The sequence below is a fragment of the Miscanthus floridulus genome, chromosome 19, assembly GCF_019320115.1.
Source record: "Miscanthus floridulus cultivar M001 chromosome 19, ASM1932011v1, whole genome shotgun sequence".
NCBI classification, from domain to species: Eukaryota; Viridiplantae; Streptophyta; class Magnoliopsida; order Poales; family Poaceae; genus Miscanthus; species Miscanthus floridulus.
The window spans coordinates 26,224,873-26,242,846 of NC_089598.1; the positions used below are offsets into that span (position 1 = coordinate 26,224,873).

General features: G+C 50.7%; 2 protein-coding genes and 1 pseudogene across 2 annotated transcripts; 2 read left to right on the forward strand and 1 right to left on the reverse strand.

Moving 5' to 3' along the window:
* Positions 1-8,891, forward strand: part of LOC136525758 (NDR1/HIN1-like protein 12) — a 38,533-nt pseudogene extending 29,642 nt beyond the window's left edge.
* A 496-nt stretch (positions 8,892-9,387) lies between these two features.
* LOC136528702 (cytochrome P450 709B2-like) lies at positions 9,388-11,332 on the forward strand. The gene is made up of 2 exons (XM_066521678.1): positions 9,388-10,613; positions 10,728-11,332. Exons 1-2 carry the CDS (start codon positions 9,468-9,470, stop codon positions 11,157-11,159), a joined length of 1,578 nt encoding a protein of 525 aa, XP_066377775.1. The 5' UTR covers positions 9,388-9,467; the 3' UTR covers positions 11,160-11,332.
* Positions 11,333-16,064: 4,732 nt separating this feature from the next.
* On the reverse strand, positions 16,065-17,834 carry LOC136528703 (mitogen-activated protein kinase kinase 5-like). The gene has a single exon (XM_066521679.1). The coding sequence runs from the start codon at positions 17,732-17,734 to the stop codon at positions 16,694-16,696; it is 1,041 nt and encodes a 346-aa protein (XP_066377776.1). The 5' UTR covers positions 17,735-17,834; the 3' UTR covers positions 16,065-16,693.
* Positions 17,835-17,974: the final 140 nt, after the last annotated feature.

Here is a 17,974-nt window from a genome sequence, read left to right on the forward strand (position 1 = left end):
AGGATGCATGTGTATGTTTGAGCACTTGGTAGCACATATTAGCTTAAGCATTGTGTCCTCCTTTATAGTACGGCTTTTTCTATACTCAAATTCAAAATATAAAAGAATTTAAACCTCCTTTGAGTTTGAAGCCATCTATATTTGTAATTGGGGGCTCCTCCATTTTGTGTAGCATCCTCAAATATAAATTTCCTACTTGTCATCTCGATAAACCTCATTAGTTCTCTAATTGCGTGGTCATTATCACCAAAACCCACAATTAGGGCTTGATTGCACTTTCACATTGTCAGCCAGCTTAAACAACACCTTTGTCCTGTCCCATGCCCTGACCTTCCTCTGATTGATGATTGACCAGCATGACAACCTCAAAGTGGCCCTAGTTACGATTCTTGAATGATGTCTTGACCCTCATAACAATGAATCAGTAGTCCCATGGTTAGTTGAGTGGCTCAACCTACCAGCTTCTAAAGTTACACGGGGATGCAACTTTTATTAGGAATATTTTTTCCATCATTCATCCTTAAGGGCAAGGATCTTTAGACGGGAGGTATTGTGAGCTGAATGTGTTGTAATGCCATTCTGCTTTAGTTTGTTAGTTTAGCCTATGGAATTAGGCTTAGCCACACATCGACAATCTAATGGCACACGAGTTAGTGGCCTCTACCTTTTGGTGCCTAAATGCACATTATCAATTATGTCCGGTATTTAATAGTTTAAGGCTCTTTATTATGTTAATGATCATCCATGCTATTTAGGTTAACTCAAATCAAATGTAGAGCAGAAGTAGCGGTAGGAGTAGCTTAGTTCCTCACCATCAGCTGGAAGGTCCTTGTTTGGTTTTGGTAATTGAGTGACAACCATGGTGGACTAATATGTGTTATGTGAGATACATAGGTGATTAGTCCATAGGTACACTAGTGTGAGCAATACATGCCATGGAGATGGAAATGGCTTGGATTTGTTGATATGCTTACACATGTGCATATGAGACATGACATGGAGTCATGTGACTAGGTGGAGAAGATCAAGATGAGTCTTGGCTTGATGGACCGGTTGCAAGCATGAAGGGCAAATCAGAGGCTTTGAAGCAATAAACCGCATGGTAGGGAAGCTTGAGCAAGACTTGGTGCCGATGGACTGAAGCAACAATGAAGAGCAAGTGAGGTCAAGATCAATGAACCAATAAGGTCACATAAAGATATGAAGTGGATCATATCATTTATGATAGTTGTTGGTGCTTGTGTGGCATCAACATTGGAGGAGATGGAATGGAATACGTAAGGCAAATGTATAACCTATAGGGCATTTCATTTCATCGGTCAAAGGTTGTGTAGAGAAGTGCATGACTAAATATAGGATAGATGGTCGTACTATCAAGAGGGGCAAACTTGTTTGCATATTGGTCATCTACTTGAGTGATCTAACTTTGCATACGTTTCTATGATCGAGTGGTGTGGTGAAAAGAGTGACAATCCTTTGAAAAATGTTTGTGAAAATGCTAACACACTTGTACATGGTGATGTATACTTGTGGTGTTGGCACATTTACAAAGAAGAAGAAGTTGGAAGTGAGAAGGTGGCTCTGGGGAGCTCTGGACCTAGCCTTGGTAGGGGGCGGATGAAAGGTCTTAAATGGCTAGAGGGGGTGAATGGCCTATAAAATTTTTCTACAACAACACTAAGACAAATGGTTAGATCACTAAATGGTGAAGCGAGTGTTGCGCTAGCACTACAAGTGTTGCAAGCCACCTATCCATGAGTCTAGTATACTATGATCTCTAAGTATCAATCAATGGCTATGTCACTACTTTACACTAGGTGAGCAAACTAGCAAAGCTAATTACTACTAATTAAGCTACTCTACTCAACTAGCTACAACTAGCTCTACACAAGTGTATGACAAAGTAAATAGAAGAACTAGGGATGGTACACCAAACCAAGCAAGAGATCAATCACTATGAATACCACTGAATTCCTCCGAGATAAGATGACACAATGATTTTTCACTAAGGTTCACTTACTTGCCGGCAAGCTACGTCCCCATTGTAGGGATTCACCCACTTGGAGGTTCACGCGCTAATAGGCATCACACGCCTAACCCGCAACCGGGTGTCGCACAACCAACACAAGATGGGATCCACAAGCTACGAGCAATCCACTAAAGATGCCTTTTGTGATCTCCCACGGGGAAGGCTCAAGAACCCCTCACAATCACCATGATCGGCCACGATCGAAGCCAGAGACAAGCACCACCCTCTGCTCGATGATCCTCGCAGCACCAAGCCATCTAGGTGGCAGCAACCACCAAGAGTAATAAGCAAATCTCGCAACGAAACACAATCACCAAGTGCCTCTACATGCAATCACTCAAAGCAATGCACTTGGATGCTCTCTAATCTCACCAAATGATGAATCAAGCTAGCAAGATGAGTTAGAGAGGAATAGCTAGGCTCACTAGGGTGTAATCTTAGTAGAAATGTCCAAGAGAGTGAGCCATGGCCGCCCAACGTCTATTTATAGAGGTCCCAAACAAATATAGCCGTTGGCCCCCTCACTGCACTGTTTTCGGGGCGACCGGACACGCCGGTCAGGATGACTGGACGCACGGCCCCCAGCGTCCGGTCGCTGGATGGCGGCCATATGTTCCCCACGTTTAACCACAGCCGCGTGATCCCAATGGTCGGCTAACTCCTGCGCGTGCGTGAAGTGACGACCGGACGCAATAGAACATGTCCGGACATGCTAGCCCTGTGTACGTTCGTGCGCACTCGCGAGCACCGTAGGCAGTGATCGAACTCATTGCTCAATGACCGGACGCTCCCCCAGGTGGAGTCTGGTCACTTCCAGTAAGCATCCAGAGAGGATTTTTCACGACCTGACGCGTCCGATCCTCTCTGGCCAAACTTCTCAAGCACCACGTCACCACGATCGGACGTGGGAATAGTAACCACCTGAGTTCGGTCCTACCTCTTATTAGAGTCCAATCAGGAGACCGAGCTACGCCCTTCTCTGCGCCAACTGACCGAACACTCCAGACAGGGTCCGGTCCTACCATGGCCAGAGTCAGGTCATTTAAGAACAACTCCTCTTCTCAAACTTCTCCACCCTTGCTCCCAAGTGCTAACCACCAAGTGTATCACCATTGTGCACGTGTGTTAGCATTTTCGTAAAGGATTTTCAAGGGTGCTAGCACTCAATAGAATCTAAATACATATGCAATGAATTAGAACATCTAGTGGCACTTTTATAACAGTATTTCACGACGAGTTTTACCCCTCTTAATAGTACGACTATCTATCCTAAACACACTCACACCCACTAGGTGTCTTGAGTGCCAAAACAAAAAGCTCATATCAAGTATACCTTTGCCTTGAGCCTTTTTGTTTTTCTCTTTCTTCTTTTCCAAGTGTAGAGATTGATTGCCATCATTACATGTCCACCAACATTACCACGGACTTCATCTTTGCTCCAACACTTGGTGTGTACTAACCTATCTCATATTCACTTAGAGTCAAAGGTTAGTACCTAGCATTTTATCAATTAACCAAAACTAAACCAAAACTAAACTAGAGCTTTCACCAGACCATAGCATGAGGGTTAGGTACCTAACCCTAGCTAGGTGGGGTTCTAGCGAGCTTCGGACCCTAGGGCTCTATCCCATGGTCTGAGGATCCGGAGCCTTCCCTTTACTCTCGGGCATGGCCGGCTGTGCTCCGGACTTAGGTGCTGGCTCCGGACGTAGGGGCTCCGGCCCAACGGCTGCGGGTCTGGTTGGTGACCCTAGGCCACGTGGCGCGATGGGAGACAGAGCAAGGGGGCTCCGGACCAAGGGCTTGGCTCGACCACCCCAACCAGACTGAGTCCTCAGTGTTTTGAGGCTCTTAGGAGCTCTCTAGACTGCCCCAGGCATGTCTGCGCGTTGGTCCGGACTGAGAGTCCAGAGCTCAGTCCGAGAGGTGGCTGAGCACATGAAAGTAGCCGTTGCTTGCCAACGATTATCTTCAAACAGTCGGGGGCATGTGACAGAGATCTGAGCGTTGGACCCTGGTGTGGCATGGTTCGGACCCTAGGTTCGGAGCCTGGGTTCGACGGCTCTTCGGCTGAGTTTTGAGCAACGGCTTTATTTGGCCTTTTGGCTATAAATAGAGGTGGTGTTCGTCCTTGGATGACGTTGAGCACCTTGGGGGACTTAGTGTCCATGCTTGATTGTGCTTGGAAGCCCTATAACTCACTTGTTCTTACAAGAGTGCAAATCGATTGCGAGTGAGTGATTTTAGTACGTTGCATTGTGAGATTGCATCGAATGACACTAGATGATCGAGTTACAAGCTGGTGGTGCTTGTTACTCTTGTTGTTTGCCGACACCTAGACAGCCCGGTGATTGAGGGATCGTTGAGCAGAAGTGGTGATTGTTTCCGACTCAGATCGGTTGGTTGTGAGGGGTATTGTGCCTTCCCCGACGGAGCATCAAAGACAACTCTAGTAAATTGCTCGTGTCGTTGAGCACCCTCATTTATGTAGGTTCTTACGGCGCTCGAGTGATGGGCTAAGCGTGGTGTCGATTAGCGCATGAACCACTAAATGAACGGGCGACACAATGGGGACTAGCTTGCCGGTAAGCAAGTGAACCTTGGGATAAAAAATCATCGTGTCATCATCTTCCCGTGGGTTTGCAATCTCCATACACAAGATTGTATTTATTCATTCATATATTATGCTTATATAGTTGCTCTTGTAACTACTTAGCTTCAGTAGGTTGCTAGTTGCTTTGTTGAATTGTGTAGCTTAGAAGTAGCTTTCTTTCGTAACTAGCTGACTTGAGTAGCCTTGCTAGTTACATTGCTTAATTTGTATAGCTAAGTAATTTGAGCTCTGTAATTTAACTTATGTAGCCTTGTTATTGAGCATTGCTAGTGAGCTTAGCATTTGTGCTTTTGCACACTAGTACGTGTAAGAGCTTTTCGGTTGCTTGAGTATTAGTTGCATAGGTTTGTATAACTTTATTATGTAGAATTGATTAGGTGAGCTCTACCTAGCTTGGCACCTTAGTTGTTTTATTAGAATCTTTATAAGGTGCTTGAAAATATAGATAAAGAGGTGTAGTATTGGCTAGACCGATAATTTTATTCTATACTTGTTTTTAGTTAGTTGGCGCAATTAATATTTTAAAAAAAACTATTCACCCGTTGTCATCTCGACCCTAGACCGGCGACTTCTGTATCAAGATGGACTCGTTCGCTATCTGAATACTGCCACTAGTACCACCTGCATCGATTTGCTTCTTGATCCTTCAGGTATTTGCTTTTGTTTTCTGATTTCTTGGGTCCGACTGTGACAGACAGCCAGTAAAATGGAATTATGTCCTCGAAGCCCTTGACGATATTGATAGGCAGCCATTTGTATTCCAAATTTCCAATACAAATATTAAAAAAGAAGCAGTCTACCAACTTTTCTTTCATAAGTCCACATGCTGATCTCATGCATTACTCAATCAAGTCAGATAAAAATATCATGTTACCATCGAAAAGGCAGAGATAACAAAGACATTTAAAAAAAAGGATATACCCTAGCCATACGCATGCCCCCAAACTCTATATAAGAACTTTTTAATGCAGCAGCAGTCACAAAACAAGTCATGTAATAGCTCCATAGCAGTCTCTGGGTGTATGTCTGCGGTGTTACTTCGACAACTCTCGGGCAGATCGCCAGGGGGCTGTTGAAGCGTGAAACTCTATTCCCCCCAATGAAACACGCGCGTGAGCATGTTCAAAAAAAAAGTTAATCACTCAAGTTGTCCCATTCCCTAACCTTCCACTCACATCTGAACGATAGATAATTCCGAAAGCCTTCTAGTCCTTGTTCACACGACAAGATGATCACAAATGGCGATATATGAAGAATCTATATGCAAAAAAAAGACATATATGACCGCTGAGGGAAAAACGTATACGCAAGTACGTTCTACGTTGTTGCTGTCCAGTATCCAGATGCTCAACCGAGTCATCCGTGATCCCACCAAAAGGCCCCTGCCGGCTGCCGCCGTGCGAGATCGCTTCAAGTCTGCGCCCGTCCATTCGCAAGGCCGTCGCATCTTCCCTGGTCAAAACAAAGCTTTTGCCTTGTACTTAGCGGCCGGTCGCTGGCGACATCGCCGGACGCCCTTTCGCACTTTGGACCCCTGCCGGAGGGCTGTCAACTTCGCTCTATCTTCCGTGTCAGCCAGCTTCAACAACGCTTTGGCCCTCAAGTTGTCCCATTCCCTAACCTTCCTCTGATTGACGATCATGGCAAGATCAAAGTGGCCCCAATTACGATTCTTCAACGCTGTCTTGTCCCTCGCAACAACGAATCATCCAATGATTGATATAGTGGCTCAACCTACCTGCTTGTAAAGCTACATGAGAGAATGCAAATTTTATTTGGAAGATTTTTTCCCACCATTTCATCCTTAAGGGCAAGGATTTTTAGACGGGAGGTGTTGTCAGGAACTCTGAATATTTGGCTTCAGTCTGTCAGTTCAGTATACGGAATCAGGCTTCAGATAGGGAGTCGGCAAGGAAGAGTACCGGTTCACCGGTTTCATTTCGAGCCACACATCAACAATCCGATGTACGTAGATCTCACAAAGGCTTGCGAGATCGATATTGCTACTGTGCGGCGTCCGTCTGTCCGGACGGACCCCGCACGACGCGACCGACCGCGCCTTGCCTTATCCGATTGCGTCTCGCTCTGGTCGCCCGCGTCCTCCTCCTCCTCCTCCACTCTGCTCGCCCGCTCCTCCACTCTGACCGCGCCTCACTCTGCTCATCTGCTCCTCCTCCCGCTCCTCCACTCTCTCGTTGTTGGCACACAGCGCTCGCGCACCGCCACCCCTCCCTCCCTCTCTCCCTCCGCGGCCTCCATGCCACCGGAGAGGAGGGCGACGACGGCGGCTTCCGGCGAGCCGCCCCTCCCTCTCTCCCTCCGCAACCTCCATGACACCGGAGAGGAGGACGACGGCGGCCGCTTCTGGCGAGGTAGGTGGATCTAAGCCCTCCTCCCCCACCTCCTTTTTTGGATCTGAGCTCTCCTCCTCCTCTGGATCTGCGGTGGCTAGAGTTTCGGCGAGCTTTGTTGCAGTAATCTTGTTTTGCTGTTGCAACAAGTAATATTTCTTTGTTGCATTAGTCTCTTTTTTCTGATGTTACATCTCACATTGCGCTTTGTTTTTGTTGTTGGAGTATCGTTAATTTGCTGTTGCCACAAGTACTTTTTCTTGGTTGCATTAGTCTTTTTTCTGATGTTGCATCTCGCATTGTGCTTTGTTTCTTGTTGTTGCATTAGCTTTGCTTTGCTGTTGCAACAAGCAATTTTTATTTGTTGCATTGATCTTTTTTCTGATGTTGATTTCTCGTATTTGTTCTTTTGTTCTGTTTTTGTTGTACTAGCCCTGTTACGGTATTGCAACAAGTAATATTTTTTGTTGCATTAGTTTCTATTTTCTGATGTTGCATCTCATATTGATGTAGCTTTGTTCTGTTGTTGCAGTCGCGATGAGGATGCGACGCACCTAGCGTGGGCGCGGCGGGGGATGGACGACGCGACGGGATGGCGGGAGGGGGGGGGACGGGGCGGCGGTGGGATGGTGGGATGGCGACGCCTGCGGGACGGAACGAGTACACTGTTTCGTGGGGCGGCGAGGCGATCAAAATGAGTTTACTATTCTGAAGACGGCGGGGGCATGGTTTCGTGCGTGGGAGCGGAACACTTAGACTGGGCTGAAGGTGCGTCCGGAGTTGCGAGATCGCTTGAAGTCTACGACCGTCCGTCAGCAAGACAGCAACTTCCCTCGTCAGACAAAGCACTTGCCTTGTACTTAAGGGCAGTCCCAATGATGCATTGATGATGGTTTCTATCCTCATTAAATGACTTGCCACGTAGGCAAAACGCTAACATGGCAACGTAATTAATGAAGAAAGAGAGCAAAAATCGTAGAAATGGTTTCTTCATCAAGAAATCAGGTCTACTCTTGACCCAATGCACCAAGAACCCATGAAACTGTCATTGGGGAGAAACCATCAGTTTCTAGAGAGCTTGTGTCGCACTCCTATTGGAGGAAGAAGATAGAGTTGGGAGAGAGAAAGAGAAAATGATTATTACTCATAGAAACCATGGGTTAGAAAGCAGTACTTTTTTGGTGCGGTATCCTATGTTATATAAACTACTATTTTCTTTCATTGGGACTGCCCTAACGCCGGTTGCAACTCGCAATTAGTCGCTGGTGACGTCGCCGGAGGCACAACAAAGCGACAAACCTCCAAGTGCTAAGCAGAGAAGCTGTTGAAAATTTGACATAGACACCGTATTTTAAGCAAAGTTTTAAATAGCCGGCTATAGCTGCAGCTATAGCCAGCTATAGCTGCTGGGCAAGGTCGCAGCTAAGATATATCACTTTTCGCGCTAAGAAAACTGAAACGCTAATAGCTGGAGATAGCCGGAGATTGCCGCTAAATGAGACGTATTTAGCTGCCGCTAAAATGTTGTCGGGCCAGGAAGTTGACTGTGCGGCCCACTAAAACATGTGCAACCGCCGGCCCATTGCCTTGCCCATCAATCCAGCCCAGGAAAACAACGTAACCCTAGCATCTTCTCATATCTCCGACTCAGATCGTCACTCTAGTCCCCTGCGGCTGCTTCTTCCGGAGATGGTGGCGCGGCATCCTCCTCCTCCTCTCCCCCAAGCGGCGGCCTGCGAGGGGCTTCCACCGCGGCCAGTGGTGGCAGCTGCTTCGGGGCGGAGGTGGCCTGCAGCGGCTGCTTGGAGGAACTTCAACAGCGGCTTCCGACGGCCACGGCTTCCAGCGGTGGCTTCGAGCGGAGGTGGCCGCCGCCGGCGGTGGTAGCTTGGAGTAGCGCCGGCGGCACCTTCGAGATCTTCTCTTCGGCTGCGGCGTTGCAGAGGTGACCAGCGGGCGGCGGCCATGCCCTTCAGCTGCGGCGTCGCGGATCTGCCAAGCTTCTTCTCTGCTCAGCGGTCAGCGCTCACCATTCTCCTCTCTGTTTTTTGCTTGTATGTTGTAGATCTTACTATATGTGAACAAGATGTCAATATTTGTTACCTGGGATCTCTCCTATGAACTGGTTATGAATCAATTAGTGATGGTTATCAAGTTATGCCAATGTCTTGTGTGTTTTTTTTTTCCTATTTTTTGCAAAAACAGCTAAATGGCTTAGCTGCAGCTATCTCCGGCTATAGCTACGTTTAGCTGCCGAGGAGGTCAGCAGCTAAGAGGCTTAGCCGGAGATTTAAAACCTTGATTTTAAGACGGCAATTCAGCTTCTGCTTAATAATATATATATATATATATATACAGTGACAATGGCACACACAACGACATCACATCGCAGTACTACCCTCCTCCGTGCTGATTGCAGTTCGCTTCGCAGGGTGCACGCCGAGTTCTCGTTCGTATCCTCCTGTTGCTCCACATGGGCACGGGAGGTGCAGCGCTGGTCGCCGCCGCCCTCGCCGTGGTGGTGGTCACGAGGCTGTGGACGGTGCTGTACCACCTGGTGTGGCGCCCGTACGCCGTCGCGAGGGCGTTCGCGCGGCAGGGCATCCGCGGGCCGCCGTACCGTGTCTTCGTGGGCAACAGCAAGGAGGTTCAGGCGATGCGGGCGGCGACAAGCGGCGACACGCTGGACATCACCTCCCACGACTACATCCCGCGCGTGATGCCGCAGTACCGCGCGTGGATGTCGCTCTACGGTAAGGTGTTCCTGACGTGGTCCAGCTCGACTCCGGCGCTGTTCGTGGGCAGCTACGACCTGGTGAAGCGGGTCCTCTCCGACAAGTCGGGGCTGTACGGCAAGCCGGACCCGGGCCCCACCATACTGTCCCTGATGGGCATGGGCCTCGCCTTCACCAACGGCGACGACTGGTCACGCCACCGCCGCGTCGTGCACCCGGCGTTCGCCATGGACAAGCTTAAGTCGATGACGGGGGCGATGGCGGCGTGCGCGGCGGAGGTGATCCGGGCGTGGGAGGCGCGCGCCGCCGCAAGCGGGGACGGGGAGGGAGTCACGGTGGAGGTGGGGCATCAGTTCACGGAGCTCACCGCCGACGTGATCTCGCACACGGCGTTCGGCAGCAGCTACCGGCAGGGGAAGGAGGTGTTCCTGGCGCAGCGGGAGCTCCAGTTCATCGCCTTCGCCTCCATCAACAGCGTGCGCGTGCCGGGCATGCAGTACGTGCCCACCAAGGCCAACGTGCGCCGTTGGCAGCTCGAGCGCACGGTGCGGGGCACGCTCATGGCCATCATCGGCGAGCGCCTCGCCGCTGCAAAGGAGGCGAGGGGTTACGGCAGCGACCTGCTCGGCCTCATGTTGGAGGCCAACGCCGCCGGCGACGAAGGCGGCAAGAGGCAGCAGGCCATGACCATGGACGAGATCATCGACGAGTGCAAAACCTTCTTCTTCGCCGGCCACGACACGACCTCGCACCTCCTCACCTGGTCCATGTTCCTCCTCGGCACGCACCCCGAGTGGCAGCAGCGGCTTAGGGAGGAGGTGATCCGGGAGTGCGGCGGTGCCGAGGTGCCTCTCCGCGGCGACGCCCTCAACAAGCTCAAGCTCGTGAGCCTCCTCCGCCTTAAGCTTATTAAGCTAGCTAGCGCCTAGCAGCTGTATATCCACACGGTGACCGCCGGCGAGCATGCATCACGGCCATGTTCTTATGTTGTTTCGCAGGTGACCATGGTGTTGTACGAGACACTCCGGCTGTACGGCGCGGTGCCGATGATCTCGAGGCAGGCAACGGCGGACGCGGACCTCTGCGGCATGAAGGTGTCCAAGGGCACCCGCCTGCTGATCCCGATCGCGATGCTTCACCGCAACGAGGAGGTGTGGGGCGCGGACGCCGGCGCGTTCAACCCGCTCCGGTTCCAGGACGGCATGGGCAGGGCGGCGGCGCACCCGAACGCGCTGCTGTCCTTCTCCTTGGGACCGCGGTCGTGCATCGGGCAGGACTTCGCGTTGCTGGAGGCCAAGGCCACGCTGGCGCTCATCCTGCGGCGGTTCGCGTTCAAGGTGGCGCCGGAGTACGTGCACGCGCCGGTCGACTTCCTCACGCTGCAGCCGTCGAAAGGGCTCCCGGTCGTGCTCAAGCTCTTGGATGTGTAGTAGAGAGGATTAGAAGCCATCTTTGTCACAAGTTCCATTTGAACTGAAGTAGGAGTATAAATTTCCTACAACGTTCATGGGTGACCTTCCAGTCATTGATTAGGCTTCTATCCTCTGCAGTGTGTTATCTCAGTTTTGTTATCGTATTTCATAGTGGAACTAATAAATACTGTGATTTTGTGAACATATTGTGATTTTGTGAATGGATGGGCCAGGTCCAATCATCTTTCTTTAAAAAAAGAAGAAGAGGAGGAGGTGGTTTGGTTCTCAGCTAGACGCCACCTCGTACTAGAACTAGAACTAAAGTAGGAGTATAAATTTCCTACGGCATTCATGTGTGACCTGGCAAGTCATTAATTAGGCTTCTGTCCAATGCGAGGCCCTATTCGCGTGAACTTATCAGCGTGACTTATCAGCTATGATACAGTGTTTTCTTTCACAATAAATCAGTGAACAATACTTTTCAATCTGACTTTTTAGCGAACCGAACAGGGATGTGTTTCCTCAGTTTCGTTATCGTATTTCACAATGGAACTATAATGTTGTGATTTTGTGAACATACTTACTCCTTCGCGGTCGCTTGATATTTTGCAATTGCATCAGTCACCCGCCTCTCCATGCTCTTCCTCCCACACGTCGCGCCCATGCCGGAGATGAAGAAGAAGATGGTGGCAGCGATAGGGTTTTGGTAGTGGCGGCGGCACCTCTCTCTCTCTCTCTCTCTCTCTCTCTCTCTCTCTCTCTCTCTCTCTCTCTCTCTCTGACTCTGACTCTTCCTCTTCCTCTTTTCTTTCCCAACTCTGGCGGGCTTAGAGAGAAGGGCTCGGGGGAGGCAGGGCGGCCAGGCGGTGGGGACGGCAGGAGGACGGCTTAGGGTCCTGGTGGTGGCAGAGGCGGCCAGGTTAGGTCGGGGCAGGGGCATCCATGGTCGGAGCTCGCCATAGAAGGAGGGCGTAGGGGAAGATGGCGGCCGCCACGGACGCGGTAGGGATTCGCCGGAGCTCTGCGGCCCCCTAGCGCGCCACGGCGGGGTGAGGACGAGGAAGAGGGCGCAGTCGCTGTAGAGGCAGGCAGGGGTGGTGCGAGGAGGAAGAAGGTGTGGGTGGGGCACGAGGAAGAAGGGGCCGCGAGGAGGTTAGAGGTTGAAGATGACTGGAGACACACCCTTTTTGTGAATGGGTGGGCCAAGTCCAATCGTATTTTTTAAGAATGAAGAGGCGGTGGTTTGGCTTTGCTTGTGCAAAGTCTCGTGAGTTCAGGCGGCGTGTCTGGATTGGCTAGTCCGATCTAACTTTTTTTGCAACATAATCCCTTACTTTCATACTAGATTTTTTTCATTATAGTATCTGCAATTTTCTAAACTTTTCAGCATGTGTGTTTTCTTTGGTATATTGCTATAGACGACCTCGTTTGGACCAGGGATGTCACAATCCCGTGTATTGATTTTTTATCATCTTGTCTTGTTTCCATTTCCACTTCTCTGTCCTATTCTAGTTCTATTTGAAGCATGGAAAAGTTAAGTATGAGTTACGTAATGATTGAAATATATTTTTAAGGCGTTGAGCATACCTTGTCCAGGACGGAACTATAATACGGCCATCAGAAAGCAGATTTCGCAAAAATGTATTCCTTTTTCTGATTCTGAAAGGGCGCAAAGATATTCTTGTACTAGCAGGGAAACATTGAGGCAGACACGAAACCCTCCTCCCTATCAATCCTTTTCTATAGGGCATAGGCTATAGACAACGAATGGAAGATGAAGCCAGAGGTGTGCAAACCTCTAATTCCTTTGAGGTCTGGGCCTAGGGCCTAGGGCCGAGCCAAACCTCCTCAGTCCCTCCCAACTTGGAATCTTGGATACGACGGAGATGCCGATTAGTTGCTCATCACATTCGCAGGCAGCCGAGACGGAGATGGAGACTCCAAACAGTGCCAGCGACAGCAACCGGTGCCTGTTCCGGAGGCTCTTCACCTTACCTACTGCTGTCTGCTCCCAAGCCTTGTTTATTTTGTCACTTCTCCAGTTCCCCTATATCTCAGGTGTCTGATTTTTTTTTAATGCTCAGATAAAATGTAATTTATTATTATTTGGCTATAAAAAAAGTAATAATTGTATCAGTTGTCTCTTGCAAATTGTTGCCTGAAACTCACAAAAAATTCAGACAACCAAGGATAGCAACTCCCTTTGTTTTGTTGGCGTGCTGTGCGGTTCTGTGACTTCTGTCGCAACTCGCAAGCCCCAGTTTCGCTTGTGCAGGTCTGTTCGGCTGGTATTAAAGTCGGTTGATAAGCCAGCTGAAACTATTTTATTATGAGAGAAAAATACTGTAGATTCTAGCTGATAAGCCGGCTGATAAGTTCAAGCGAGCGTGCCCTTGCGAGAAGACAAGAGCAGCATGGGCACTGGGCAGAGGGCAGGGCTCCTTCCTAATCCTAGCTGGTCTGCACACTGCACTGCGTTCATTCATCAAGCACGGACAGCATTCACAGCAGACGGATCTCTCAATCTGTCGTGGTACACACTATCATCCCCACCAACTGGTACAGCACCACTTGCCAGGAGCCCAGGATGACGCTCTTGAGTTGAGGGAGCTAGCCACGTTCTGAGACTCTTCCCTCGCGCTCTCTGTTTCTTTGCAGTGTCCGTGCCCAACGCACCAGCTTGGACAGCTGCCCCAGCCTCCACGTCCGAGCCATGGCTCCATGTCACAGCGAACAGCATCCTCGCAGGGCGTCAGGTTATCCGCACTCGTCGACCTCTATTTTCATCTCTAAAAAGGAATATTCTATCCTAGTCATCGATATTCTCTACTCTATACTTATTTCTCCCGCACCCGTATTATCTCTATCCCATACTCTATACCAACTATTCCATATTTTATTCCCCTCCCTCCCTCTTTCTCTCTCTCCACAACTCTCTCTCTTATTGCTACATTGGTGCTACAGTGTTTTAGCGGGCTGCTCTCTCGCGCGCGGTCTGTGGCGGTCTGCTGTGCAGCCGGTACGCTCCCAGACTGTTTACAAGCTCACGGTGCGCACCGCGCGCACGCTACCGGTAGCGTACCGGCAGTTTTAGCGTTGCCCGGTGCGGACAGCCTCAGAGCTTCCTATGCTTCAACTGACAGAAACACGAAGCACTTGTTTGAGCCCGCGTTGGAGTAGAACCAGAGGGAGAAAAGCTACAGAGTGGACAGAGTGGGAAGTGGTGTGGCTGACACAAGCTCTGGAAAAGTACTGCCTCCTTGGGAGATTCACGGCATGCACTCCGCCTAAAGATGGCAACGGCCCCGATACCCGATACTCGACGGATATTTGATCCATTAGGAAATGGGGATGGGATCATATCTTTACCCGCGGGCATCTAAATAGGCAAGAATACATACCCGACGGGTATAGCTGGTGCGGGAACGTTCCCTGTTTACCCGTCCCCGTTACCCGTTGGGGAACCCGACTATTTGAGCTGTCATGCGAGTATTAGGCCCAAAGAAGCTCAACATAGGTATTTTGGTCCAAATCTGAACAATCATATATATAGTTTGTGTGTTCTAGGAACCCTCGTTCAATTTTTCCTCACCATCTCCGCCAGCAGCACAAGCACGCCTGTCTCACGAGCGCTCGTGCCCCTCGCTTCCTCAGTTCGGTCTCTCTGTCATCTTTGCTCGTCCTCCTCGCAACCTCGCTCCTTCTCCTCGGCATCTCCGAGACTCCGACACTTATACCTGGGTGAAGAAGAAACGTCTCCGATTGCAAAGCTGCAACCCCAAGTGTCCTTGTTTATCGGGTATGCAGTACCCGTCGGGTATCTGTTACCCGACCGATACCCAACGGGTATGGAGATGGGCAAGAATCTATACCCGAGATAGTTAATGGGGATGGGGACGGGATGAATTCTCCGTAGCGGGGAAGAGAACGTTCCGGCGATACCCGACGGGTATATCCCCGTTGCCATCCTTAACTCCGCCTCAACCTCATTCCGGTCCTGTTCGCTCGTTTATGAGCCGTACTTTTTTTTAAGTCGATGAACAGTATTTTTCTTACAAAAGTATTTTCGGTCGTAGCTTATGAACTAAGCGAACGGGACATTTGCTGCTGCCTGCGTTGGCCCTGCCCTATGAATCCACAAAAAGTCTCCAAGATAATGGACGTCAAGTCTGACACTCTTACCCGGTGCAAGTGCAGTGCAACGCATGTTTCATGACTCTCCTCTGCGTCTGCCATGGGCCTAAAGTCTACCATGATATACTACCACGTGCCGATATGGTAATGTGCTTTGTAGGTAGTGCCAAGTGAGGAGATATAAACCTTGTTTAGATAAAACCCAAAACTTTACACCCTGTCAAATCGAATGTGTTGAACACATACAGTATTAAATATAGACTTAAAAAATAACTAATTACACAGTTTGCGACTAATTTACGAGACGAATCTTTTAAGCCTAATTATTCCATAATTCGACAATAAAGTGTTACAGTAACACATGTGCTAATAACGTGTTAATTAGGCTTAATAAATTCGTCTCGCGGTTTGCCGGCGGATTCTGTAATTTATTTTTTTATTAGTATCCAAACATCGCATGCGACACCCCCAATATAACATCTGATGAGATAAAAAAAAAAAAAAAACTTTACACCATATACCTAAACACGGCGGTGCTATAAGAAACGACTTTCTCAAGTCTCAAGAAACAAAAGAATATCGGCATGCCACTTGCCACCACCACCTTTGCCCGGGGCTAAGAAAAAGGCAGATCGGATTTGGCAAGAGAGAAAGGCATGGTTGAGATTTCAGGAGCAACATCAAGAGAGAGACAATAAACTAATTAAAGTTGGGTTCTATTCGCATTTCCGGAATCGCTCTATGCAATCATATATCCGGATAAAGGAATCCAAGAACCTATCAAGCAGCAGCAGCTGCGGCAGCAGTATCATCATCATCATGCGCTCAATCATCGTCAACCAACTATGCGCCAAAAATATCAGAGAGAGATGCTAGCAGCCTAGCACAATTGCCAGTTCATGTGACAGCTCTGCTACATGGAGATTGGAGATAAAAAGGAAAAGTTGAAGTTTCTAACCAAACCTTTTTAGAACAATGAAAATTGGTACGAAGTGGACCGCTCTGTACTTGACATATGTATGATATGGTCTTTTACAAAATCATTTGTACACACTTTTTTTCTCTCTCGTTATGCTATCATCGCTGGAAGTAAAAAGAACATCAAACAACAGGAAGGAGAAAGAACCTTAATCGCAGCGAGGAGCTGGTTGAGGACGATCGTGGTGATGAATTGGTGATGGACACAACACCCAAAATTGGTTTGAAGAACATCAAAGGGGACCTTAACTGCAGCAGCAGCAGCAACCATGGATGGATGAGGACGACGACGATGGATAGAACACCACCGAATCTGGCCAGCCAATTCCCTTCACACATCAGTTCCGTCCATCCAAGGATACACCTGGAACGCCGGATTGGAGTCCACACTGCCTGCAGCCAAGTCCGAACTGAGATGAGATCCCAATCCGAAACGGTGGTCATGACTGGGGAGGAGCAGCTAGGGGCTGCGGCTGTGGGCCGGCGACGAAGGGGTGCTGCAGCAGCTGCGCGGCCGTGAGCCGCTTGGCCGGGTTCTTCTGCAGGCAGCAGCTAATGAATCCCCTGAACTCGGGCGAGGCGGTGGGCGGTGGCTCGGGCGGATCGGAGTAGCAGATGGCGACCATGAGCGCGGCCCAGTCCCCCTGCCTGCCGAGGTTCTCCCCGAAGGGGAACCTGCCCAGGTAGAACTCGAGAATGCTGAGGCCGAAGCTCCAGATGTCGCCGGCGTATCCGTCGTAGCTGCCGTCGTTGAGGTCGGTGTTGATCCGCTCGGGGCTCATGTAGGCGATGGTGCCGACGGAGGAGTTGCAGGGGTCCATGGTCTGGTTGAGGATGCGCCCCACGCCGAAGTCGGCGATCTTGACGCGGCGCGCCGAGTCGATGAGGAGGTTGGAGGGCTTGATGTCGCGGTGCACGATGTGGCGGCGGTGGAGGTAGGCGATCCCGGACAGCACCTGGCGCGCGACGTCGGCGAGGAACGGCTCGGCGGCGATGCGGCGGCCGTCGAGGGACCCCCCGTCCATGTACTCGAGCAGGATCTGCAGCTCCCCGCCGCGCTCGTACATGCCGTGGCACCGGACCACGGCCGGGTGCTCAGCGGTGCGGAGGATGGCGATCTCGCGCGCGATCTGCCGCCGCACCGAGTCGTCGTGGTTCCCGTAGAGCACCTTGAGCGCGTAGGGCCGCCCCATCCCGCGGTGACGCACCATCCACACCGTCCCGCCGGCGCCGCTGCCGACGCGGCGCACGCGCTCCAGCTCCGCGAGCGGGGGCGGCTGCTGCTGCTGCGCGGCGCCTGAAGCGGGGACGCCCGGCGGGGTGGGCCCCCCGGCGGAGGCGGGGACTGGCGGGAGAGGGAGCGGGACGGCGAGGGAGGTGGCGACCTCGCGCTGGGGCATGGGGAGGGTGAGATCCGGGCGGCGGCGCGCGCGGCTCGGCGTGCCGGGCTGCTGCTGGGTCGGCAGGCCGCCCGGACGCATGGCGTGGACGGGGTGGGGAGGAGTTCGTTAGGCGGGGGGTGGTGGTGGTGGCGTCTGCGTGACTGCGTCTCGGTTCTTCTTCTCCTCCCCGCTGCCGCTCGGGGTTTGTCGTGTGGTGCTGCGGTGCCCGTTTATTGGAGCACACAGCCTGATCGCTCGTCGGGTTGAGGAACGGGACCGGTGGGAGCCGGGACCCGGAGGCCAGGTCTCTTTTCACGGCTTATGTCGGCTTCAGCTTCA